We start from the raw sequence: 27,553 nt of genomic DNA, 5'->3' as shown, positions 1-27,553 counted from the left end.
ATTTTTTTTCTTCAATTTAATGTATATATATTTTTGATTAGACATACTTTGTAGGGGCGACTCATATGTATAAAGATATTAAAGCACCGTTTTCATTGTTTATTAGTGTCAGAATTTTACAATACATAAAAAGTATTATTTAGTAGATTCTCAGCTCTTTCATATTAGACAAACCTTGTAACGTTCCTGGTTGACATCATAGATCTTCTTCAAAGGAACAACTTTTGGAGCAAAGCAGTGGCCCAGCTTTGCCAACAGAACTCCATTCCTCAGTGCCTCCTCCAGCTCAATCGGAGGTGGAAGCTCCTCTTTCAGGCATGCCTCCATCCACCTGAGAGGAAGGTTTAAAAAATAAAAACCACAAAAACAAATCACAAGCATTTACCTCACACAGATCTTTCAATTCTTGAGCATTTATGCTAATACCACCATCGACCCTACATCTGTTCTCTAGCCAAGCCAAGTCTCTGCTTTAACTCAGTACTACTGCATTTTTAGCTGTCTTCACCACTTTTAGATTGCATTTCTCATTACCCTGACACTGATTAACCTTCATTCAATGGAAATTGTGCAGTTGAGGTGAAGCCTTTTCTCTATTATATGCCAAATGTCTCCCTCTGCCATCAGTGCAGCACAAAACCCTGACTTTATACAGGAATAACAAAAATACCTCACAGATTAGCATCAATATCAAACATCACCTCAAACATTTCTCATAATATTAGAAAAATGTGTTTCACGCTGGAGCTTTTCCTTTTAAGTAAAACAGGTAGAAGTGTGTACAGTAGAAGCGACTTGCCTCTTTGCCTCCTCTAAGCGGCAGAGATACTGATAGGCCACATTCTGGGCACGTTGTTCATCCATTTCCTCTGCTGTCAACCTCTCATCTTTAAAAGAAGTTCCAATAAGAAAGGTTAAAAACCGGAATGTGAAGCTAAAACAGCTCCTACAATATGTGACACCTGTAAAAGTGCAGGTTCCACACCAGAAGTGATTACTTGGTGCAGGTTAGTTTCTGTAGTCTCAGCCCACTCTATTGCAGAGATGCCTAAACGAGGGTCTACAGGCTACATTTAGCCCATAGACACCTTTTATTTTACATCATTAAAAAATTTATTAATTTTTGTAATTTAATACAAAAAGTGAAACTCATGTTAAAGATTCATCACATACAGACTGGTATATTTCAAGTTTTTTTTTCTTCTCTCAGAAAATTAGAATACTTCAGAAGACCAGAAAAAAAAAAAAAAAAAGTGTGTGAATTGTTGGCCTTATGAAAAGTATGTTATTTTACTCTATATGTACTCAATACTTGGTAGGGGTGCCTTTTGCTTTAATTAATTAATAAATTAAATTAATTAATTTACTGCCTCAATGCAGCATGGCATGGAGGTGATCAGTCTGTGGCACTGCTGAGGTGGTATGGAAGCCCAGGTTTCTTTGACAGTGGCTTTCAGCTCATTTGCATTTTTTTGGTCTCTTGTTTCTCATTTTCCTCTTAACAATAACACATAGATTCTCTATGAGGTTCAGGTCTGGTGAGTTTGCTGGCCACTGCTGGTCATTTAACCAACTTTTGGTGCTTTTGGCAGTGTGGGCAGGTGCCAAATACTGCTGGAAAATTACATCAGCATCTCCATAAAGCTGGTCAGCAGAGAGAAGCTTGAAGTGCTCTAAAACCTCCTGGCAGACGGCTGTGCTGAACTTGGACTTGATAAAACACAGTGGACCAACACCAGCAGATAACATGATGATCCCCAAACCACCACTGACTGTGCAAACTTTACTCTGGACCTCCTGCAACTTGGTTTCTGTGCCTCTCCTCTCTTCTTCCAGACTCTGGGACCTTGATTTCCAAATGAAATGCAAAATTTTCTTTCCTTTTATCTGAAAAGACGACTTTGGCCCACTGAGCAACAATACAGTCGTTTTTGTCCTTTGCCCAGGTAAGACACCTCTGACATTGTCTCTGGTTCAGGAGTGGCTTGACACAAGGAATGCGTCAGTTGTAGCACATGGATACTTCTGTGCGTGGTGGCTCTTGAAGCACTGACTCCAGCTGTAGCGATGACCTTATATGTCTTTCCCTCCATGTGCAGGGTGCCAATGATTGTCTTCTGTACAACTGTCAAGTCAGTAATCTTCCCCATGAATGTGTAGCCAGAACCAGACCGAGACACCATTTAAAGGCTCAGGAAACCTTTGCAGGTGTTTGGATTTTTTTTCACAATATTCTAATTTTCAGAGATTTTTTTTTTTTTTAAATTTTGGGTTTTCATTAGCTGTAAGCCATAATCATCAAAATAAAAGGAAATAAACACTTTAAATTAATCAGTCTGTGTGTCAGTGTGTGATGAATCTATATAAAATACCAGTTTCACTTTTTGTATTGAATTACTTAAATAAATTAACTTTTTATTATAATAATTATAATTATATATAATTATATAATTATAATTATAATAAAAATAGGTACCACCTTCATGTTAATTAGAGATCACTGATATTTCAAGCATGTACAGCTGCTTTGCTTATAGTTTGAATCAGTTTGGATCAGTTTGATCGCTCTATAAAGAACTCACCATTGCACTATAAACAGGATTGTTTGTTTTATCTGTATTATAAATCTCATTGAACTAGAAGACAAACTGCACTAATTATATAAATTACTGGGTCATGTCTTCTATTTATGAAATCATAAATAAACTGAACTATGGCAACTTATATTTTAATATAATCCAATTTGCTGTAATGCAGCATTTAGTTTCATCTCAAGGCCTTTATATAGGTGTGATTTCTGTCCCTTCAGAGGAAAACGTCAGAGCAACTCTGATCTATAGATTTGTGCTCAGTAAGTTATAATTACTCAATATAGATAATATTTATGTTAAAAAAATACTAGGCACTTTATACTAAAAACAGTGCTAAGATGTAATTAGGAGAAGGTTATGAAAACTCTTAATAGCTAAAATAGTTAGTGTTTCTGTAATAAACATTTGTTCTGATATTTATGTAGCAGTTACTTACATCCGGACCGGAGCTGACCACCGGATTCTCCCATTTTGTCTTCCTTTTGGATCTTGAAATAGCAAGTTATTATTATTATTATTGTGAATAATTTTGCAGCTCTCTATTTTTAATTATAAATCCGTCGCCAAACAAAACACTACCGTCTCCTGGTTATATATTCGCGTTTGACAAACACTACAACTGATACACTGTTAAAAATGTTTTAGATGGTTACCAAAAAAAAAAAAACAATCATGTAACATAAAAACACCGCGCAAAACTACCGATTATACGTGCTAAAATGAAGACCCGCGTGTGGTTTGAAAGAAGTCCCACTCAGACTGTTTTCACTTTCCGCCAGTTTGAATATCCCGCCGTAATCCCATTGGCAATCCTGACACGCGCAATGCATGCTGGTTGTTGTTGTCCTTGCTTTGACTGGCACATCCGCATTAAATGCGTTTACTCATTTTTCCATTATTGGAAATGGGCCCGAGCTGTCAAACCCGTGAAATGTTTCCAAATCGACCGAACAAATCACTTTTTTTTTTGCTGTGATGCAACATTTTATTGCTATTCATTTCTACTTTATTAAAGACAATAAAACGTCTTATCACTATGTCAACGGTAGACAAACAGTCACGTGGTCAGGGGCAGACGTCCGTACTCAGCACCTGTCCCAAAGGTTTTATTAGTAATGATGACTTTGTGTATGGTTGATCGTGTAAATGTAGGCAGAAGGGATTATTCTCATACTTGCTGCTCCAGCAGAACATTTCATTAAACATGGCTTCACTTTCCAAAACTGTAAGTTGTACAGTAACGTTATACTGCTGTTAGTTGGTTATTGTGCCAGATAACTGATCCTGCAGTGCATGAGTGATAATGTGTTTATTTATATATAGTTGGTATATGTAGGTTATTTGTAGTCAACAAGGCATTGAAGTGATGTTTAAAATGTAAATCATAGACCATAGTGACCAGAGTGCTTGGGAAAGGGTGTATAATACTGATACTTTAGACTGCTGATAAAACATTCATTAGTGAAGCGTGAATCCTCGCAACTGCTCACAACAACAGTATCTGGGTCTTCGCATCATTAGTGGTTTGAGGATTGTATTCTATTTCTACACCCTTACAGCACTACCATACACAGCACTTGGATAGTAATATTTGGGTAAACATTCATTCTGTTGTTTTTTTTCAGTATCACATCAGCACATGATCGTAATCTGTTTCCTGTCATGGCCTCGGATGGCTCACCATCCCAAGATACTCAGAAGAAGAAAACGAAGACAAGCGGAAAGAGGAAGGGTGAAACCGTAAAGGACGTAGAGGATAAAGTGGAGCTTCAGGTGGAGAGACTTACAGCATGTGGATACAGTGCTTTACAAAAGGGAGACAGCTCAAAGGCTCTCGAATACTTCAAAAAGGCGTTCAGGACTGCTGCGAATGTAAGGAAGGTGTTGAGGGATTCACTTCACCATTTGTTTTAGTTTTTAGATTTTGTCGACCACCATGTTTTTAGTGTATAATCTTTCTTTGTGTGCTGCATCACCAAAAACGATTCTTATTCCTCCTTTCTCAGCTCAAACAGACTAAAGTACAGCGGGCTTGTGCTTTTAACCTTGGAGCAGCATATGTGGAAGCAGGTAAACCCCAGAAAGGGCTTGATTTTCTGTCACAAGCTGAGTCAAGCGAGAGAGGTGAGCGGGTGGCAGATTTGCAGTTTAATTTAGCAGCAGCGCACGACGCTCTTCATGACCATGTGCGAGCTGTCAGACATTACCAACAAGCTGCACAGCTTTATCGTGCACAAGGAGACGGGAGCAGTGAAGGGGACACCTGTATCAGACTGGCACACTGTCACCTGCGCAAGAAGGTCAGGTCTTTGTAAGCAAAAGTGTACAAATGTTGTGTTATTTTAGAGTGTGATTTTGTCTTTTTTGTCCGTAGTTTTAAAAACCCATATCTTCAATGGGCCAACAATTATCATATATTTACATAAATCTCATGAACTGTGATTAACCAATTATACTTGCAAGATACAGCTTGTTCTCTAAACTGGTCTGTTCTACCAGTTTGACTGGCATCGACCAAATTATATGTAAAGTTTCAGCAGAATAGGTGGGTTGGTCTGTTTGGAATGCAATCATCAGAATAAATTCAAATGTCAGACTGCTTCTTTCATTTGATCAGATGTGAAGTTTCTTACTCAAGTGAACACTGCTTGTAGATTCCTTTGTAATGGTTTGCCAACGTTAGGAAAAGATTGATGTGATTTGTAATAGAAAACGTTTGATTCTATGCAACGACTTTCCAACTCTTATGTACACTTCATATTCATTTTCAGGGAATTGCTCAGACATTTGTGCTGTCTTTTTAGGAGTGGAATGATGCAGCAGAGAATTACCTACGTGCAGCCGAAAGCTATAAGATGGTAGGGAAACTGGCCTATGCTGCAGTGGCCCTGAAGGATGCTGGAAATCACATGTTAAAATGCGACTGCTTCTCAGCAGATGATGTCGTTAGTGTTCTCACAGAGTGTTTGCAACTGAGTGCCAAAATCACAGAACTAGAGACACTAGGTGAAGTATAAACTATGTATATTAGTATTGTTATTTTAAACTGTTTTTTTTTTTTCGACAGGGCATATATTAGACTACACTACAGTATGTTAATTACCTGTTAGAAAGATTAGTGGCCTGATGAATAAAACATTTTTGTACATCAAGCAGTAAGACAGGAAACTTCATTAATCATTATAAGATAATTGTCCTGTGTGTCTGTTTTGGGGTTTTTTAGGTAAGCTCTATAACGCAGTAGGATTGAGTTTCTCTCAGCTGAAGCTTTTTCTGAGGCTGCTGAGTGCTACGAGCTGGCTCTGCCTCTGGTCCGCTCAACTCCACGCAGGCTAGCTGTGGTCATGCAGAATCTGGGCGCGGTCCACAACTCCTTGGCACAGTACCGGAAAGCCCTGGATTACCACAGAGAAGCAGCTGCACTGCACGGTTAGCAAACCACCAAGCCAAGTTGCTCATTTGCATTGGCATTTCCTCATCACTGTATGTGCTGAATGTTGTCTATGCATAGGATATGATATGATCCCATAGCATGTTTTTTTCTTCCCATATTTTTAAAGATTGCAGAGACAAGTTGTCCAATACATTCATTAGTTGCTCGTGTGGGGAGATGTTTTTACTAGTGGTATGGGTGAAAAAATCGAATTGGATAAAGGCAATCCTGCAGTCAACCGCACATTGTGTAGACTATGTTGAAAAAGATAATTGTTTTTGGCTCTGATGTTGCACAACAGAAAACATTTGTCAAGGATTTAAATCCCCATGCTGCCCCTGTCCAGCACAATGACACTAGCCATTTGTTGACAGCAGAGGGCAGATAGTGCTTTCCTCTGAGTATATGATGCTTTCTGAAGTGGTTTGAGAAGTTGCAATGGCTGGCTTAATAGGTTATAGATACCCTCCCTCTCCCTGGTTGGTAGCAGTCCATTGTGATGGATTCTATCACAATGCAATGTTTTGTTTAGGTTCAATATGAAGCAAGGTCCTGAACAAGAATGAAATAATTTTTTTAAATAATTTGTTAGAAAAACAAACCTACAGAAAACATATTATTCACATTTTAAAGACACTGGTAATAATTCCATAATACTCATTTAATAATAATTTGGATCATAATCAAGCAGTAGCTCAAATTATTTGGAAGGCAATTTAATGGATCATCTAACTAATGGAAATATTAAACATGCTGATTAGATGTGATGTTCAAGCACCTGCTTCTCAATAACAGATAAAAGGACACGCAGACAATGAGGCAGACTGAGGGAGGGCTGATACACAATGTCCTGAGGCAGGTGGGGAAAGTCTTAGAAATAGACCAAGGAATCTGTATCAGATGTAGAAAAACTTCACATCACTTAGTACATTTTTAGAACATCTGCAGCCAAAGCTCACCAAATTGCTATGTTTATTATTGTAAACAAAATGTATTCCAGGTTCACAGTAAAATAAAAATAAAACATACATTAATGCATTTTATAAATTCCAAATATTTTAATAATTTATGTTTATCAATTAACTAGGCTCTTTTGTAACTATTATACTGTGGATGTCTAACCATATTATTAACCATTTTTACCATATGTATAATGTGCATCAGTTGTTGCAATCCAGGAGCTATTTGACTTAGTCATTTTATAACTGCTGTTGATTCCAGTCTCAGGATCTCCCTGCAAAAATAAAATACTCATGTGATCAGTTTACTTTCTATATTTTGGAACTCTATATTCATGATTGGACCTCTTGTGTTCAAACAGTGCAATTGCATTCCATGCATAATTGATAGATTGCTGATATTGCACATTTCCACCAGGCACAGCATCACATTTTTTGCAGCATCCTGTCATGATGTATCATTGCATCCTTACATTTGTGTATTGCATAGACATTCAGGCTCACAGTACAGTATAGTTGTATATTAGAAATATTATAGTTCTAATATTTAATCACAAGAAATGCTTTTAGTCACTAATCTACAGTGTTTTACAATCCTACTGTCAATATCCATGCTCACTTCTAGTAAGTGTAAGTAGTCCTGTAGTATCTCTTGTACCCTCCTCTAACTGTAGTTGCAATGCATGCATCAAATACATCACTTCAGGGTATATCTCAGGGGACAGTGAGAAAGAAGCTTATTCCAGCATATTTCTGTCCCATTTTATGTATTTCGCTCCTATTTGTCTCAAGCACATCTGCACTGGTTGCTTTTATTGGGACCATATGTGACTTTAAGATCCACTGCTGAGTTTTCACAATTTTATGGTAATTACACAGAGGGGATAAAAACATTCACAGCTGAGTGACACAAATTGCAATTTAGGTTTTGCACGAGTCATTTCATGTGTTAGTGTTTGTTATATATTTTGCTTATGCTTACGTTTTATAAAATGTGTTTAATTGGACAGCATTAATGAACTGTAGCATGTCAGGTGCTTCCTGAAGGTTACTATTTCTCCTGCTGATTATATTTCTCCTACTGTATTGGTAGGATCGCTAGGTAGCCGTCGGGCTCAGGGCTGCTGTTTCTGTAACCTGGCTTATGCACTCAGTGAACTGGGGGAACTGGAGGAGGCAGGAGAGAGCTATCTACACGCTCAACAGGCTTTCAAAGACAGTGGTACTTAGCTGATTTTCTGAATATGTCCACAAATACTGCGATGCTTCAGTGACAATCTGCTTAATGCCAATTTTGTCTGTCTCTCTGTCTGTAGATGATTCCTTGGGGCACTGGCAAGCGTGTGAAGGTCTGGGTGAAATCAAAATGAGACTTAGAGACCCAGACAAAGCCATTCTCTACTATAAGCAGGCTTTAGCACTACTCTCCAAGTGCAAGGTGAAAGGTTTGATCCCAGACCTGTTCGTTAGGCACAAATACAGTGAATAATGCACTTGCCAATATGGACGTCTGCTAGATGAATTTAAACAGTTAGCACTCAACACAAGCGCACATAGCTGTGAGCTAAGACCTGTCTCCAGTAGTTTTTAGTATTTTTGCCCTCTGCTGTTGTTGATTAATGAAACATGTATTGATTGATGCATATCATAGGTGTTACTGAACACATCATTGTATTGCTTCCAGGATGTCTCCAGCTCTGTGCAGGAAAGCCTTGTCAATAGGCTAAGTGAGGCTTTACAGATAAAACTGGCCTTTCAGCAGGTAAATGCCCGTTTTTAATGTAATAAACTGTGTGTCTGGGTTTATTAGATATAATAAAGCAGAAATTTACGCATGCAATTTTTGACTATATTGCACCATTCTTGCACTCAGAGTGGCCCCCTTGTAAGTAAAGCAATCAAGGAGAGAAACATGAACAGACAACACCTGCGGTAATACTGCACAGCACTGATAATAACATATCTTATTTCCAAACCCCATGGCTCTATGCTCACCCTTCTCATGTGCTAACCGATTTCTGACAAAGGAGCTGAAAAGAATTTAGCCATATCCCATTGGTTCCCTGTAATTGCTTTCATGCAGAAAAGCCCAGATGAGCAACGCAGAGGAAACGACGAGTGAGCAGACAAGAAAAGAACAATCGAACAATCACAGGGTAGAGGATACGGGTAAGATGTGAGACTTTACTATATTCAGTATATTCAGTTCACTTCACAGCAGGGGCTGTCACAAAGCAGCGGTTCATAAATCTCAGTGTAGATTTAAAAAAAAATCTGATTCAAAAAAAGGAACGCATCCTGTTTCTGATGTACAGCTGAGCAAGTCTTCAAGAGCTATTTACAATTAACATTTCCAAATGTACATAATGTAAATGAACTGCTTACTTTAATTTAGAGCTCTTTTTTCTTTTTCTTTTTAATTAATAAAAAGAGCACGTCACTGGTGAGGATGTTGGTAAAAATGCCTGACTTATCTGACTCTCATGTTAATGCATAAGATAGTTTGTTCTGTCCATTATAGAGAAACATGCATGCGAAGTATCCAGGAAGCTTAAATACAGTCCTTATTAGAGCCATAAGCAACACACTGCTTAAGTCTATTAAAACCTGTCAATCTACTTCGAGTTTATGGGTCTATCCTTATTTAAGTGGATAGCAGCCTCTTTTTTTATTTCTGAAAATCCAGAACTTGCTCAGAAGTGTTGTTCAGATTGCTGCTAATTTGATAAAATTGATTTTATTAAGGACTTAAGGACTTAAACTTTTCATTTCTGTTGTATTTTGCTCTGTAGAATGGAGACCTACAGAAACAATTGGACAGAGGAAAACTCATGGTGACATGATAATATCATCAAGGACGACACAAACAGAGCGTCCTGATCACATGACTGCGCTTCCAGAAGCTAATAGGTAGATTTATAGACTGTAAGACTGTAAGCAAAAAATGATGTGGATTGTTTGCACATTTCTCAAAACAAGAGACACCATTTTTATAGTCTAGACATGTTATTGGCTTTAGCATTCAGCTTCATTGCAGCATTGATTGAATGGTAACCAACAGTTTTAATTCAAACATTTACAATAAACTTTATCGTCAGTTTCTTCTTACCTCCCAAATGCATATCACTTCGGTTTTGGACTGCAACTAGTGTGCAAGTATAATAGATTACCATCCCATTGATTTAGCAAAAATCACCATTGATTTCCATTTGCTTGTATCCTTTATTGACACTTAATTATTTAAAGAACTGATTAATTTAAGATTTCTCCAGTAATTGGTTTTTTTTTTTTTTTTTTGAGTAATGCAAGTAAAAATACATTTTATAACCTTGTGTTGGCTTAATTCCAGTTATGCCAACTTGCTAAACATGCTCTTAGATTTATTTTTTGGGTTATTATTTGTTTCATCTTTTGGCAGTTTCTTTGTACAAAATAAGGATTTTTGTTTTATGTAGTTGCAGCTGGAAATGTTTTCATTTGTCTGGCATCTAGAAAATCTTTATCCATCTTTGTGAATTTACTTCACAGAAATAATTTCGCTGAAATCAAAGAGTTCAAAGGCAGCCTGAATGCAAACAGTTGATTTTATGTTATGTCTGGTTTTCACTCTTGTTTATTTCCCAAAAACAGTGGGATATATGAAAATGAATTCAGTGATGGGGCTCCCACACGTGATATTTCAAGTCGTTTATCAGCCCATCACTCTAACCATCCTGCTGCTTTAGAATACAAATTTTAGTTTTTGTTGCTATGTGATTTGAAAAGGTCTAATATTGATTTTAAAATGTGAATGTCTTACCCATGGCAGGAACCTGAACAACACATATGAGAAACCTCGTCTTGAATATAAGAATCCCAAAGACTCCCATTTCAGCCCACATCCGGGTGAGTATACATATACTCAAATATCTGATTAGAGCTGCTTATTCATACAATAATTCTATTAATATTGTTTTTTTTTACATTTACACTAATTACATTGTAACAAAAAAAGATGAATCCACGTCTGAAAAGTCCAAAGAGAACCCAGTGGTATCAACAAGGTAAAAGATTCAGTCTATAATTAATTGTCTAACCAGATGCTCATGGTGAAATCTGACTGGTGATATTTCCATTTTTAGTGTTCCACTGCTGGAGGAGAGCATAGAGGCCTTACCTCCAGCACATCTTCACAGTGAGAAGTCTACTTCCATACACAGGACTGTAAAGTCCAGATTCTGTACAATCATGTGACAACAGCCAGGACATATTTATTGTTTCTCTCCCAGGGTTTTTTTTTCAAAACAACTTCATTTTCACTGAGCTACATTCACTCTGTATGGCCTGTAGCAAGAGGACACAGGATCCATGTCCTATTATAATATACTGATTAAATCTACTGATGCCATATGAACATTTTATTTTGAAACATTGTGCATAATCTGAAATGATCTGCTAATAGTCCTGCTTTAATTCTTTTACTGCTTTTAGCATCCATTTACTTCCTCACTAAACTGCCACAAAGAGGAAGGCATAAAATTACATCGCTATCTTGGATCGTCCAATCACATCTCGTCTCCATCACATCTCTGTGATGAAGGTTTGCCCTAAATGGAACCAAAATCCTACCACTGGATTATTAATTACAGCACTGCCTCCAATACTGATATTGTGTGATCTTAGTTTGATCTTATATGCCAGATTTCTAAGATTGTAACAATATAGCAGTATAGAGGGAATATAAAATGTAAGTTAATAATGTACTTTTAAAAACGTATACTGATAGCATCGTATACTATTCCAGCATAGGTGTGATAAATTGTATGCTCGGCATTATAACAAACAAACATACATTCATTGAGCACTTTATTAATAACACTATACTAATACTGGGTGGGGCCTCACTTTGCTCTCAAAACATCCTAAAACCCGAATGGCCTAAAAACACTACTTTGAGATTTTAGTGTATATTCACATGATTGCATCACACAAATCCTACAGATTCCTACAGAATGTGCACATGCTGTCAATTTCCTGTTCTACCACATCCCAGAAGAGTTATATTAAATTTTAATCCAGTAAGGAGCACTGAACGCAGTAAAAGCAAAAATCAAGATCCATCAGACCCGAACAGTTGTACAACTGCAGCCACAGGTTTCTGTTCTTGGCTTAAAGAAGTGTTACCTAATTTGGTCTTCTGTGAAGTGTAGACAAATCGGGTACGTTCTGAGGTGGTTCTGCTCACCAAAATTGTACAGAGTGGTTATCTGAGTTACTGTAGCCTTTCGGTCAGCTCAGTCCTGTATGGCTATTATGTGTTGATCTCTCTCAACAACAAAAACCTTTCCCAGAGCAGCAGGCAAAATCACTGAGATCACATTTTTCCCCATTTTTATGATTGATGGGAACATTACCCAAAGTTGCTGACCTGTTTCTGTATCACTGTATCATTGCTGCCATGTGATTGGCTGATTTAAATAATTGAATAAGTAGGTGCACAGGTGTTTTGAATAAAGTGCTCAGTAAGTGTACATACCAGATGTGATTTAGAAAAAAACATATTTATACACTAACAGGCCAGACTAAGCTACATAGAGAGTGAGGACTGACTTCATTAAGTGATTCAGGCAAAAAAAAGTGTTTATATTTTCCATGACTGAGATTGTTGCTTTGAGTGTCTGAAGAATAAATTGTACACCTGATTCAAGTTAACGGTATGGTGACTTCCTTTCCTTTTGGCATTACACCTTACACATAGTGTTCTGCAAGCACAGCTCCCCATGTCGACTCAAACAGACCTATATGTGGCTGATAAAGTGTAAAAAAAAAAAAAACCTCTCAGCAGAAAACAGATTCAACATTTAATGATTTTATGACTTGACTGATGTGACTTGAGTGCTTCTTGACCGAACAGTCATAATGCAAGTTTAGATACATAATACAGTTACTTGACAGCCAAGAATCAAAACTGACAGATGGAAAATTTAATTTTGCTCTCACCACACCAAAGAAACCTTTTTCCATATTTCAGATTCCACATTATATGCTTCATTTCAAATCTATTCTGATGAATATCCAGTTTCTAATTGACATGACTGTATTTTTTGATGTGGGCTCAGTTTTATGTAGCACCTTTATAAGTATTGTCAGAAACAGGATGTTTGAAATATCGATGCAAAAGACACCAGAGTGGATAAGGACAAAAAAGCATTTAGTCAGCCACCAATTGTGCAAGTTCTCCCAGTTCTTTAAGGTCCTGGAGTGGCCTAGCCAGTCACCAGATCTCAATCCCATAGAAAATCTTTGGAGGGAGTTGAAAATTCGTGTTTCACAGTGACAGACGCAAAACGTCACTGCTCTAGAGGAGATCTGCATGCAGGAATAGGCCAAACTACCAGCAGTGTGTACAAACCTTGTGGAGACTTACAAAAAATGTTTAATCTCAGTTATTGCCAACAAAGTGTATATAAAGTATTGAGATGAATTTTTGTTATTGACCAAATACTTATTTTCCACCATAATTTGCAAATAAATTCTTTAAAAATCAGACAATGTGATTTTCGGGATTTTTTTTTCCTCATTTTGTCTCTCATAGTTGAAGTGTACCTATGATGAAAATTACAGGCCTCTCTCATATTTTTAAGTGGGAGAACTTGCATGATTGGTGGCTGACTAAATACTTTTTTGCCCCACTGTATGTGTTACATGCGCTTTTTGAACACCCTTTTCCACATTTAGTCCCAATTTGCTGTAATAATCTCCACTCTACAGGGAAAATGTGCCACTAGATTTTAAACACTGCTCATTCAGCCCCAGTAGCGATAGCACTAATATCAATGTTAGGTACTGATGTAGGTAAGGAAGCACTGGGGTGCATTCCAATTGATCCAAAATGATCCAAAAAGTGTTCCATAGGGTTGACACATGGAAACCATTTCTTCATGGATCTAGCTTTGTGCGCAGGGGCATTGTCATACTGGAACCGGTTTGGTTCTCCTAAGGAAAGGGAAATCCAAAAACATCATTCCTTATACAGTTGTGTGAAGTTTGTGGGAACAGATTGGGAACAACTATATATGTCTGGAAAAGTCAGGCACCGCACTATTTTTATTTGTATCGTGTATATCGTGTCATTCTCCAACTTTTCGTCAGTGCACTGTAGTGTGTGTGTGTTTTTTCTGTTCACGTATAAACAGCTCATAAAGTCGAACACAAGAAGTCTCCAAGGGGTCGTTGTCCTGTTTTATGATATTCAATAGGCGAATCAATTAGATATCCGCGCGTCATGTCTTCCATTTATAGATCACTGAATTCCGATGCGAGCTGCCCACATGGTGTTAATATCCGCGTTGAGTGGTGTGTTGGAGGTGTGGAGGTGTGGAGCAGGTTACAGTGAGGACTTCGGGCTGTGCGTCATGACGCAGTGATGTGCTGAGTGCTGACGCGTACAGTCCGCGCGCGCTGCTTTTCTCTTTACCGGACACCGGACGCAGCTCACCTGCTGCAGCGTTACAGCACAAACAGCATCTCACATCACTGGACTTTCCTCCTTATCTTTTATTTATTTACTCTCAGATTTCTTTTGGGAAATGGCTTTTTACAGTGGAAGACATTCCAGGAGTCGACTGTGTGTTGCCGAGGAGGAAGAAACGTGTTTTGTTTGTCGCGATTCTCTGTAGGTTCAGTCGCATTACTTGGGGGTAGGTAATATCAAGATCTTTTTTTGTTTGTTTGTTTGTTTGTTTAATTGGATTTTTAATTAGTTTTATTCTCCATGCAGAGCAATCAGTGTCTCATGCTGTGTATTTATAATATGCTCCTGCAGGTGTTTTGCTGCCCAATAGAAATATGGTTCATGATGAACTAATAGTCAGGCGTTTTTTTATACTTTCATATTTTCAACTCATCCATTTATTTATTGTTGTTATGTGAAATTTAGGTGACTTCAGATTCGGGTTCTGAAATTTTCTAGTAAGGATGTTTTGTTCAATAATTGGAGTGGGGCTGTGTCTTAATCTTAATGTGTCACACAACCACTATAATAATGTAAACTACAGAAAATAACTAGAAAGAAGGAGAATTACACACACACACACACATACACACACACACACACACACACACACACACACACACACACACACTAACAATAAGTATATTGTCTTCTCCAAAGTTAGATGTTAAGGGTCTTAAACAAGCAGTTGGGAGCTTTACAGTAAATGGAGCTCATTCCTGTTGAGATTGAGTCCAAACTCACGACTGAAACATTCTTGCTTTAATTAAAAAGTTTGAATTAAAGGGGGGTCTTTAATGTTGCATAATTTTCAGATGGCAGGTGGGAGGGGAAAGACATTTGGTGCAGTGGCTCTACCACGGGTCATGTTATGACTGCTGATTAGAAAGTCATTTGTCAGCTGCTGTCACTGTACTTGCTTTTTCATCACCTGCAGAAGTGCAGAATAAATGTATATCTTGTCTATTTCAATAATTTAAACAAGCGGTTCGGTGAACATTCAATGTGCATACGTTAAAATGAATGTACTTGAAATATTTGTAGCTATTGTGGTTTTTGACCTATTATTGACTTCTGAGCTGTTACTATTTCTAGTCATTTCTTTCTTATATGCAATAGTATTTAAGATCTTTCTGAAATTATAGTTTTAAATATATAGTTTCCATAAGAGTTGATGATGTTTCACATCCATATAGTGAAACAAACCTAAATGATGACTGTAACCTTAACCATAACACATCTATAACCCAGCAAGACCAATCCCATTGTTTCATAAATGTTTCTAGACCTACTGAAATCTCACTGTTTAATAGTATAATGCGAATATGAGTAACTATTATAAACTCTATACCTTATGACTATGAGGAAAATACATATAAAAATATTTGTCAGTTTGATCAACCTTTTCCATAACCTGTTTCTTAACATTATTTTCCAAGGTTGTGAATATTTCTTAAACATAATATAATTTGCCATGGGTCAGAAGAAGAAAGCTCTGTCTTATTTGAAACCTGTCTAAGCTGCAAGTTTTAAATATTACATTTAAATATACCCCCATACTGTAAATACTGTGTATAACCAATATTCCACAACAACAATAGCAACAAAGAGTTTTTAATTATCTGACGTTTAATAGTCATTGCCTGGCTGTTGTGTATTATAGTGTTATAAGACTGAACCCTTTTTTCTTTCGCTCTTCAAATTCCATTGCACGTTAATACACGGAGAATTGCACTACAACTGAATTAAATTCCTCAGGCTTAAGGCTGAAAGTCCTCGTGGGGACACAGTGAGCTTAGTGGGTGTCCAGTCATTATGAATCGGATTAGCAACTTGACTTGAAATTATTCAATTTTCAGCATGAAGGTTTAAAACCACTGAGCTGTTGAGGACCAGGCAGAGTGGGAAGGTTCTATTGCAAGACACTGCACCTAATTGTACAAATTTCAAGCCTGGCTTTTCAGCATGGAATCTGAAGCTGAGACACTGTGTAGGCAGGCACAAAAGAGATGAGGACAGGCTTTGTCACCTTGTCACTGCTATCAGCTCTTGATCAGTCTAAATGATAGCTTGCGTTAGGTGGGAATACACTATAGCGCAGGAGTTGAAGAGACAGAAAGGTTGGCCATATCATGCTCATTGTTCTGAAAATAGATCAATACACTTACACAAGCATCAGACACTGTTCAGGGGCACTATGAGATTTTCTTAGCAGGTGAGCTGACATTAGGTTGACTAATTGAATAAAGAATAGATAGCACTGGGCCTTTAAGAGGCACCAGGACACAGCAGAGCTAATTAAATTGTCTTCATTTGTGTGAATGAGCTTCTGTACTACAGCAGTTTAACTTTATTAACCTCAAGTAATATGTAATACATTTGAACTACTTATTGCTTAATTTAATTTAACTTAATGGAATGACCTTATATAGGATTTATGTGCCAACAAGGGAGCTTGTCATCCCACTACATTTCCTTATAAATAACTGCACTTCCTCTGGAACTACAGTCAGTGTATTAATGTGTTTCATCTCTGTTTTACCTCCTCAGTCCTGGCTGCAAAGAGAGGGGATTTTTCTTCAAGCAATATCACGTGCCATTACTATATTACAGTGTTGATGCATATAATTAATTATACCAGGTTCAGGTTTTAATTAAAAATCCAGCTTGGACGAATAGGCTTTTACAATTTGTCACGGGGTCAAAGCAATTCACCATTGTTGAAAGCATGCTCTGTAATTAGAATTGATTGATTTGCTATCTATTGTATGATTGATTAGGTCTTTATCTCATAGAGGATTGTATACAATACAATGTGAGCAAATCTCTATGATCACTTAAAGACCCAGGACCACAATAAATTCCAATAAGGTTCAGCATTATCTGTTCAATAACACTTTCTTTATCTCAAACCTAACAAGCAATGCTAATGCTTAAATCTTTATAGCCATTAATCCAATTCCCCTGGATAGGTCAAGCACATTTTCCAGGAAAGGTGTGGATTTGATGGATTTTAATATTTTTTTAGCTTTGTGTACTGTACGTGCAGAAACTAGATTAGAGCCAATGAATTAAATACAGCAGAGTGATTTTTTTATTGACAAAAGGATATGCAGTGGCAGCAGTTCAGGGGTATTGTGGATAATTTGTTTACATTGGGGACATTATAATTTTAAAACAACGTAAACCAAATGTTGAAACTCTGCCATATATTTCAGAAATACAGATTTAAGTAAATCTGGTGGACACTGCAATAATCCATCGCCATACACTTTATATACTGAGTGAAAATGTGTGCTCTTTGAATCTGATCTCTGAAGCAAAAGACATATATGAATTTTCTATATCTCCTACTGTATTTGTATAGGATTTATACTGTATCTGAACATCTGGTGGTTTCCATGCACAGCTTAATATTAATACAGTAAGGCAATACTCTCTATCACTGTCCAACTGCAGTTTAGCTAGTGCTGGCCTTAACTCGTTTGAAGGACTAAATGTATTCACATTCACTTTTGTACACATCAGCAAACACATTCTGCATAGACATATTTTAGTTTGCCAAGGTACAGACAATGTAAAAGCCCTATGTCAAGTCTTCCAGTCACAAAAATTACAAGTACACAATATATTCATTCACGTCATGCTATAAATCACGTTGAAGAGACCACCCTCATGTAGACAGAAAGACTTCTACTCTTCTGAAGTGGTTCATCTAAAAATAGCTATGCATTTGCCAAATAAATTGCTCATTACTTACTTTCTCTGGAACTGTGAGTCACATCTGCCCTCAGTGGCAAATGTGATTCATGTCAGCACTTTCTCCTGTGCTACGGGTAATGGGTCTATTGAAGTAGCTACATGTTAGCGATGTTAGATTTAGAGGCTTATGGGTTCCTAGATTTCCAGTGAATGATAGTAATTTCTTTTCTCTGTTAACACATTTAAATACAAAACACTGTTTCTTAAGGATAGTGCTTCAGATTTGTGATAATGAGGTAAGAAATACATACCTTAAAAACAATGTAAGCAAAACATGCTTAAAAAACAATAGGTTTCTCTGGGCATGCCTTAAATGTATTCTGCCATGGTCTTGAAGGCGTTCCCAGAGGATTGTTTTGAACACAATCCTGTGTGGTTTTTTTTAAGACGGCTTTTAGAGGGCCTGTCATTTCCCTTCTGACTGTAACTGGAAAATAAAAAGAGGAAAAAAAGAGAAATGGACTCAGACCTATTTTATGGGTCGTATATTATCTAATAAATTACTGCCTGAGTCTTTAAGTCACTGCTTAATAGAGTAGAAGTAATAATTCAGAATTATGCTATTTTCAGTTATCTGTCGCATTTCATTATGTGCATACGGATAGAATGGTGCAGTTTGTAAAGTCGGTTAAATCTTGCATAGGCTAAGTAAAGAGTATAGTAGGTGAAACCATTGAACCTGACAGTGAATGTCAGGGTCACCTAAATAGGCATTTAACCGTACCAGTGATGTCATACCAAAGAGGTCTAAAGGTTTAAGCTGGTGTGAACCAATTAATATGAACTCTGGAATGACAATAATGACAGCCTTGTTTACACCACTTTTACTGACATCTTAGTGAGTTAAAATATCTTAAATAGTGTGACATTTTTCTTATTATAAGATTAACCAAAATAAGGTTGCAAAGCGTTATTCTAGAATTTGCTTCATTTGACTATATTTGTAAGATGTCAGTTTTCTGTACAAAATGTAGAACATTTTAATGAACTGCTATTTCTCTTTAGAAATTGTGGATTCTGGGTAACTGGATGCCGAGAAACATCTCTCTCTTTTCACCTTCAGAGCTGGACATCTCTCTGCAGAATGTCTCAAACTCTTCCCTGTCCCCCGCACTGGCTGACTGGAAAGCTCCCACATTCACTAGGGCGGCACAGTTACGCGTCGGCGCCACACTGGTACTCTTTCTGTTTGCAGCAGTCAGTAACTTGGCACTTCTCATAAGCGTGTGTCGCGGGCGCGGACGACGCCTGGCCTCCCACCTGCGGCCCCTCATTACGAGCCTGGCTACAGCAGATTTGATGATGACATTCATCGTAATGCCACTGGACATGGTGTGGAATGTGACAGTGCAGTGGCATGGTGGTGATGGTCTTTGCAAGTTGCTCAGCTTCCTTAAGTTGTTTGCCATGCATTCCTCTGCATTCATCCTGGTGGTGATCAGCTTGGACCGACAGCATGCCATCCTTCAACCTCTCGACACCGTTAACGCACACCGGCGCAACAAGAGAATGCTGGTTCTGGCATGGAGCCTTAGCCTGCTCCTTGCCTCCCCACAGGTAGGCTAAAGCACCTCACACATAAAAATTATACGAGGACACACTACTGTGTAGATTTCCTCATGGCACACAGACATCTAATTGGCTCTACGTTAATATTGTTGTCACCTTTTGTCACGTAGTTGGATATTGAGTACTTTTATTAGATTGAGTTAAATTAGAAATTTCTTCAATCCACCCAGAGAAAATATTTACCTTCTAGATAGAGATAAAGGTCATGTAAATCGGGGAAATTAGTAAGAGTGTGAGTCTGCATTTGATGACAATGAATTCCAGTAAATTCTTTTTGTGGTCCTCTTACTTTTAATGTTTTTACATTAACATGGTATGAAGTGAACCCGACCCTAATATTGCTACTTTCATACAGTTTAGAAGGATTTAGCAAATCTAAAAACAATTATAACAGAATGTCCTGAAGACCCAGAATTCTGAATTTTCATTAAATAAGTAGCTTGTTCTTCCCCATACATAAACCCATGCATCTGTTTTTACATGCAGTGGTGTGATTTCTTATTTCTTTGCATGTGTCTCACACTTGAATGTTTCAGATCATCAAACTAATTAAAATATTAATAAAAGATAACACAAGTGAATCAAAGGAAAGGAAAACAAAACTACATGGCCCTGTGTGAAAAAGTGTTTGCCCCCTAAACCTAATAACTGGTTGGGCCGCCCTTAGCAGCAACAACTGCAATCAAGTGTTTGTGATAACTTGCAGTGAGTCTGTTACTGCACTGTGAAGGAGTTTTGGTCCACTCATCTATGCAGAATTGTTGTAATTTAGCCACACTGGAGGGTTTTCGAGCATGAACCGCCTTTTTAAGGTCATGCCACAGCATCTCAATAGGATTCGAGTTGGTTTTCCCTCAATAATAAAAACCTTCATTTAAAAACTGCATGTTGTGTTCACTTGTGTTACCTTTTACTATATTTAGTTAGTTTGATGATCTAAAACATTAAAGTGTGACAAACATGCAGAAAAATAAGAAATCAGAAAGGGGGCAAACATTTTTTCATACCACATAGTAGGCTAGAATTTACTGTGGGTGATATTTCCACAGCAAGAATGAGAACTGGTGCTAGCTATGCCGCATATCATCACCGGTCATTTTGAAACCCAGCATTATTTTAATTACCGAACATATAATAGCATATGTTTTTTGATAGGTGAGTCAAGACACATGCAGCAACTCTTTCACAAATCTTATTCCACACTGACCCACACACACATTGTATAGTTTGTTTGCATAAAATGAGCCATGAATAAGGCTTTTGCAGTAGTAATTGCTTCAGCTTGGAGGTTCACTTGAAGGTCACTGTATGAAAACTGCAGCAGTAATGAGGAGAGTTCAAAACACACATATTACTGACCCATGCCATAAACATCGACTCATTGCAGGTAACAAGTACTGAACATCGCTGTGGTATAAAAGATAATAATAGATTTATCAGAGTAAATTAATGGCATGTGTACAACTTTAAACTGTGCACTTCAAGCACGATTTGAGAAATACAAACAAAAAATCCAAGTGTATCCATGATAAACAACTAAACACAGGTACACTTTATTTATATATTTATATATATATATATATATATATATATAAAAAAAAGGCCAGAGTGTTATTTAGTTATGGTCATTATACAGTGTCAGGTAGAAATAAGACCAGCTATTACCATATTTTCCGGACTATAAGCAGCTACTTTTTTTCCCACGCTTTAAACCCCACGGCTTAAACAACGAGGCGGCTAATTTATGGATTTTTCCTGGGTTTTTTCCGATTTCACAAGCTTCAAGACAAAAAACTGAGCTCCATAACATTAGATCAATGAAATTGCAGAACGGGTTCAGGTAAACCAATAAAGCTCTTTATATTAAATCAGATGCTCTCCCACTGAATCGGGCCACACCACATCATAAATATGGATGATGTTCCTCTGATGTTTGACCTGCCGCTCACTCGGACTGTCTACAGGAAATGCGAATCATTCATCACGCTGAAAACAACCTGAATGAAAAAACACTTCACCTGTGTTCTGAGCAGCACGGCATCGGGAGAAAAGATTCACCGATGGTGATTTTTAAACGCATGACCATGCCAAAAGAAAAACTCTCGAGAGAATTAGTTGTGAAAGGAAGGAGGAAGACAGTGAACAGTGACTTTCTTGTTAGGCTACTGTTTAGATACAAGCCGTGTAACAGACACTGTCTTTCGTTAAATCCTGTGTAAAGTTCATTAGTTTCAGTGTAGACACATGCGGCTTATAGACAGGTGCGGCGTATTTATGTTAAAAAGAAAAATCTTTGTAAAATTCAGTGGGTGTGGCTTATATTTGGGTGCCATTAATAGTCCGGAAATTACGGTACTTGGATTTGTAAATGGGATGGAAGCATTACAAATGACATGCGTATCACTGGTTTTGAGGATTATTGAAAAATGTAACTGTGACCGAAAAGATATTTTGCACTTGGCCTCAAAGGTTTGTCTCTCTTTTAGTTGTTTATCTTCAGAGCAATCAACGCCGAAAAAGTGGATTTCATCCAGTGTGTGACACATGGCATTTTCCGGGATCGTTGGCAAGAGACTGTCTACAACATGTTCCACTTTGTGACTCTCTACGTCATCCCACTGCTAGTTATGAGCTGTTGCTACACCCGCATCCTTGTCGAGATCAACAGACAGGAGCACAAAAACAAAGGTCATTGCAGGAATTCAGGAATTGTATACTAAACTGTCTTAGACAGCAACAGCTGTTATTTTTTTTTCCACCATCCTGAATATCCAATTAGCTTTTTGTAGGTAACAGTTAGATCTATTGGTAATTATTGGTACATTCTGCTCAGCTGTAGCTCAGCTCAAGTCTTGTTGGAGTGGACTTTTTTGATTTGTGTACACCTGCACAATCCTCAGTGTTTAGCACTTCTTTTCAAATCAATAGCATGTATGATTTAATCTACATTTACTATGTTAAGCCAATGACATGAGAAATTGAATACAATTTAAAGTATGTGTGTAGCTATAGTAATCAGTATATATCCTGAAATTGCATAATTTGAGGGATAAACCTAATCTTTCTGTTGCAGAAAGGCCTTCTGGAAAAGCAGTTGCTGCCTTTTTTAAGACCATAAAATAGCCATTTTAATATTACATAGTGCAGTGCATTTTCCCAGATCTTTTTCCCCCTAGTCTTTTTACTCTAATCACTAGGCCTAGAAGGCCTATGTGACACCAGCATCCATTAATATTTTATCTCATTTTAATGCAGAATTCAGATTATTCCCCATTTTTGTTACATATAATGTATTTCAACTGACGCAATCTGCTTCCTCTATGCAGCGGGGGAGTCTTGTCTCCGGCGCAGCCGAACAGATATGATCCCAAAAGCAAGAATGAAGACACTGAAGATGACCATAATCATAGTCCTGTCATTTATAGTCTGCTGGACTCCATATTACCTGTTGGGAATCTGGTACTGGTTCCAACCAGAGATGCTGAAGGTCACTCCTGAGTATGTCCACCACCTGCTTTTTGTTTTTGGTAATCTGAATACCTGCTGTGACCCAGTAATCTATGGCCTGTACACTCCCTCTTTCCGTGCCGACCTTGCACGCTGTTGGGGCTGCCGTTCAACCAGTGATTCTCCTCGCTCTCTGCAGCATCTCTCCGCTCGACGGGGGCATCACAGCGCAGAGCAGGAGTCTGATCCTGCCAGTGTAAAAGGGGCAGAGGGTTAAAAAATATATACAGTACAGACCAAAAGTTTGGACACACCTTCTCATTCAAAGAGTTTTCTTTATTTTCATGACTATGAAAATTGTAGAGTCACACTGAAGGCATCAAGGGCTATTTGACTAAGAAGGAGAGTGATGGGGTGCTGCGCCAGATAACCTGGCCTCTACAGTCACCGGACCTGGACCCAATCGAGATGGTTTAGGGGTGAGCTGGACCGCAGAGTGAAGGCAAAAGGGCCAACAAGTGCCAAGCATCTCTCTGGGAACTCCTTCAAAACTGTTGGAAGACCATTTCAGGTGACTTGAAGCTCATCAAGAGAATGCCAAGAGTGTGCAAAGCAGTAATCAAAGCAAAAGGTGGCTACTTTGAAGAACCTACAATATGACATTTTTCAGTTGTTTCACACTTTTTTGTTATGTATATAATTCCATATATAATTCCACATGTGTTAATTCATAGTTTTGATGCCTTCAGTGTGACTCTACAATTTTCATAGTCATGAAAATAAAGAAAACTCTTTGAATGAGAAGGTGTGTCCAAACTTTTGGTCTGTACTGTGTATATATATATATATATATATATATATATATATATATATATATATATATATATATATATATATATACATTATGACATTATAACGTTATGACTGGTGAAGTGAATAACACCGATTATTTCTTCATCATGACACCTGTTAGTGGGTGGGAAATATTACACAGCAATTGAATATTTTGTCCTCAAAGTTTGTGTGTTAAAAGCAGGAGAAATGGGCAAGCGTAAGGATTAGAGTGAGTTTAACAAAGGCCAAATTGTGATGTCTAGAAGACTGGGTCAGAGCATCTCCAAAACTGCAGCTCTTGTGTGATGTTCCCGGTCTGCAGTGGTCAGTATCTATCAAAAGTGTTTCAAGAAAGGAACAGTGGTGAACCAGCGACAGGGTCATAAACAGCCGAGGCTCAGTGATGCTTGTGGGGAGCGAAGCCTGGCCCGTATGGTCCAACAGAAATGCTGAAGAGTTTAATGCTGTTAATGCTCGACTGGTCAGAACTGATTGCAAAAGGGAACACAATATAAGACAGGTTGTCATAATGTTATGCCTAATCAGTGTGTATATATTTATATATATATAGTTATATAGTTATGTATGCATACAACTGAAATGTAACATTCCAAATTGCTCTATGTACCCTTAAGTAGAAGTGCATAAACTGAAATAGATATGTAAGTGCACTAAGGACACAAGGGAAGTAATGTGTTCATTCAGAAAAATTATACAATGTATTTAATGAAATGCCCTAGTAAAAATATTTGTCAGAAAAGTAATACTGTTACCTGATAAATTACTCTTAACAGCACATGCATTGCAGCAAATACATTAGCATTACATCTGATTTCTGTGATGATGCACGACTAGTAACTTAGCAATAGTTCAACAGTGAGTGACACTTCTTGCTGCAAATCTGTGCCTCTGTGCTACTCTTAAAAGAACAACTTGACATTGTTTTATAGTAACACATTTACATAATTAAGGTGAATAACCTTGCATGACCTGCACAGAAAGCACAGCAACAGATTAACAGGGATAAAGTGTGTTTAAAGCCAGAAGAACACTCAGCATCTGTAGAATGCAGGCTTTAGATCATTAAGAAACTGACCAAGCACAGAATTACATTAAGATTTTCTATAAGTCTAGATAAAGTTCAGCGTCTTCAGAGAGTCACAAGTATGCTTATTAATGCTTTTTTTGAGCTGTGAGTTTGGTATGTTTGGTTCAATGTATGAAGAACAACACAAAGAGAAAGAGCAGGGAGAACATAGAAAGAGAACATATCATTGTCTTATCAGCAATAGCACCAAGTTGTAATGAACAGAGTCAAGTTTATTTCTATAGCGCTTTTCACAACAGACATTGTCTCAAAGCAGCTTTACAGAAATCAACAGTCAAGGTGAACGGCGTGCATTTATCCCTGATGAGCAGCCGTGGCGACTGTGGCAAGGAAAAACTCCCTTAGAGCAGGGCAGGTTATTGTAACACACTCTAGTACCTGCTCTACAAAGGCTCACTGCCTGCTTTGTTGCTCAATGTGCACATTAGTAAACAATAATATGAGGAGGTACGCACACAGTTTTCCCCCATTTCCGTGTGTCTATTATGGGATGTTGATTAACACACCTATGTCCTATGAGAACAACTCCAAAGCTGCAATGATTACTAATATTACAAAATAAAAGTTGAGGTTAAGGTTAAGAAGTGCACAGTGGTAACTTGGCTGCAGTTTCCTCCACAAGTCTTTTTTTTTTTTTTTTAAGACCAATTTAATTTTCTTCATCTCACACTCATCACAGCCGCCTAGTGGCCTTTAAAAACAGAGGTTAATAAGCATAAATAATTATTTCATCATGAAAAACGTGAGGATGAATATGAAATAAAACAGTAACATAATGAAGATTTAATAGTCCCAGGTTTTTAATTAGTATTGACTTTACGCCTAATGTGCTTGTTTTCTTCACTGTTGCATGCGGAGAGCTCAGGTTAATCAGCCAGCCAGAGAAAATTTAATTAGCATCTTGATGTTGAATATTAATATTGAAAAAAAAGGCAGAGAATATTCCTTGGTAGCATCTCTGTGAACACCATGACAGAGAGAGGAGTCCTTCACTGCCACATAGAAGGTGACAATGCACTGTTTGCCAAGCCAAAAAATGCACTCTGCAAACAAACAGTTTTATTTAGCCAGCATATACCCTTGTATTAAATGGTCACTGTTATATTCTCAGAGTTCATAATATGCTCCTGTATCATAGAGCTGAACACCTGGCAGACACTCATTTCTGTGTGAGTTTGTATGAGAAGATTATTTTGGTGACTGTAGAAGCAAAGGGATTTAAAGGTAAGCATAAAGCAAAAAGCCTTACACATGGAATAACCCGTATCAGTTTACCTCCTAAACTTAGCATTGCCAACGTAATGAGAAATACAGCTTTAGTTAGCAATATAGCACCACCTGCTCACACAACAGCAACTGTACATTTTATATGTACTCCCATTTATACAAGTACATAGTATACATATATCAGATATTTATAGTTCTAGTTTATCTAATAGAACAGCTTATCTAAACTCATTTTCAGGCTTCAGTCTCAACAGAATTTCACCTTTCCCCTTCCCACTGTAACCTAACACATGCAACATCACAAAATGTAGTGAGACTGGGTTGTCCCGTACATGATAAATTGGGGTTTTAAAGCATTTCAGCAACATTAAAATAAACACCCTCACTCACACACTCTACAGGACACACACACACACACACACACATGGTCTGCCTCTTGAGAAAGGTCTCTGGGGTCCTGCTAGCTGTCATGGCAACATTTCAAGTCCATGTTGCTGCTATGAGGAAGATTTCTGTATGGTGTGGCCAAAAGAAAAGCAATTACTGCCCATCATCTGTCCTGTTTTGAATGTACTGAATAAAATGAGCTCTGAGTAAATGAAGAATGCTGTGATACTTTGTAATGAGGTCAAAAGTCCAAAACGTGATACATAGATTAAATATAATAATGCTGATTTTCAATCATCAGTGTTTTGGAATGGTTATGGTCCTGGTTCATCTGTACTTATGTCTGTTAACAGCGAATGTAAAAGAGATATAACCTTTTAACAATCTAAACATTTAGTTTAAGCAGAAGTCTGTTAATGCTTTCCTCAATGTGATCAGTTTCTCCATGACTGAGCATGAATTTAGAAAGATGGGGTTTCACATGTCTTGGATAAGGCATGTGTTAAGCCTAGTGAGAGAAGAGAACAAGCAATTGCACTGAAATTAGCAAATGACCTTTACGAAGTACCAGGAGATTTTTCAAACCATTTTCTCCAAGGATCATAATGTCCTTCTTATGTGCTTTGAAGCACCACATCACAGATTCTCCATCATAATTGAGGACAATTTCAATCTAAATAGCATGTTGATGCAAAACATGCTTTTAACCAGACATATTCACCAAAATAGTTTTTTTCCTTTCTT

The 27,553-nt window shown here is 37.6% G+C and overlaps 3 protein-coding genes across 5 annotated transcripts in view; 2 read left to right on the top strand and 1 right to left on the bottom strand.

The window, feature by feature from the left end:
* iqgap3 (IQ motif containing GTPase activating protein 3) overlaps positions 1 to 3,383 on the bottom strand; it is a 40,527-nt gene extending 37,144 nt beyond the window's left edge. For both annotated transcript variants that reach the window (XR_006925299.1, XM_046846300.1), the window contains exons 1-3: positions 3,028 to 3,383; positions 800 to 887; positions 175 to 331 (exon numbers count right to left, since the gene is read on the bottom strand). Coding sequence is in view for 1 of the 2 variants with exons in the window: in XM_046846300.1 (XP_046702256.1) it covers positions 175 to 331; positions 800 to 887; positions 3,028 to 3,061 (279 nt within the window). In the remaining variant the exon portion in view is untranslated. The remainder of the gene's footprint in view (positions 1 to 174; positions 332 to 799; positions 888 to 3,027) is intronic.
* Positions 3,384 to 3,531: 148 nt separating this feature from the next.
* Positions 3,532 to 12,652, top strand: LOC124383941 (tetratricopeptide repeat protein 24). Its single transcript, XM_046846328.1, is given in 15 exon segments — positions 3,532 to 3,816; positions 4,217 to 4,463; positions 4,598 to 4,891; positions 5,396 to 5,602; positions 5,820 to 5,856; positions 5,859 to 6,020; positions 8,077 to 8,205; positions 8,300 to 8,421; positions 8,668 to 8,745; positions 8,857 to 8,915; positions 9,067 to 9,152; positions 9,776 to 9,893; positions 10,792 to 10,868; positions 10,978 to 11,026; positions 11,105 to 12,652. Coding segments are annotated over 14 exon segments (1,740 nt in total). The 5' UTR covers positions 3,532 to 3,816; positions 4,217 to 4,253; the 3' UTR covers positions 11,217 to 12,652.
* Positions 12,653 to 14,414: 1,762 nt separating this feature from the next.
* On the top strand, positions 14,415 to 23,560 carry LOC124383876 (gonadotropin-releasing hormone II receptor-like). 2 transcript variants are annotated; one of them, XM_046846221.1, is made up of 4 exons: positions 14,415 to 14,662; positions 19,301 to 19,794; positions 22,293 to 22,494; positions 23,133 to 23,560. In XM_046846221.1, exons 2-4 carry the CDS (start codon positions 19,537 to 19,539, stop codon positions 23,528 to 23,530), a joined length of 858 nt encoding a protein of 285 aa, XP_046702177.1. In that variant the 5' UTR covers positions 14,415 to 14,662; positions 19,301 to 19,536; the 3' UTR covers positions 23,531 to 23,560. The 2 variants fall into 2 exon arrangements, with proteins under 2 accessions (XP_046702177.1, XP_046702176.1); XM_046846220.1 differs by having other exon boundaries at positions 14,529 to 14,662; positions 19,243 to 19,794.
* The last annotated feature ends 3,993 nt before the right edge of the window (positions 23,561 to 27,553 follow it).

Source organism: Silurus meridionalis, chromosome 4, assembly GCF_014805685.1.
Source record: "Silurus meridionalis isolate SWU-2019-XX chromosome 4, ASM1480568v1, whole genome shotgun sequence".
Lineage (NCBI taxonomy): Eukaryota > Metazoa > Chordata > Actinopteri > Siluriformes > Siluridae > Silurus > Silurus meridionalis.
Note: the sequence above shows the minus strand (reverse complement) of the source record. Positions and strands in the feature narration are given on the sequence as shown.

Excerpts from the sequence above, each read along its gene's own strand:
- LOC124383876 (XM_046846220.1), top strand. The coding sequence starts at position 19,267 with ATGCCGAGAAACATCTCTCTCTTTTCACCTTCAGAGCTGGACATCTCT. Across the intron at positions 19,795-22,292 it reads TGCTCCTTGCCTCCCCACAG|TTGTTTATCTTCAGAGCAAT; the intron begins GTAGGCTAAAGC and ends TCTCTCTTTTAG. Across the intron at positions 22,495-23,132 it reads ACAGGAGCACAAAAACAAAG|CGGGGGAGTCTTGTCTCCGG; the intron begins GTCATTGCAGGA and ends TCCTCTATGCAG.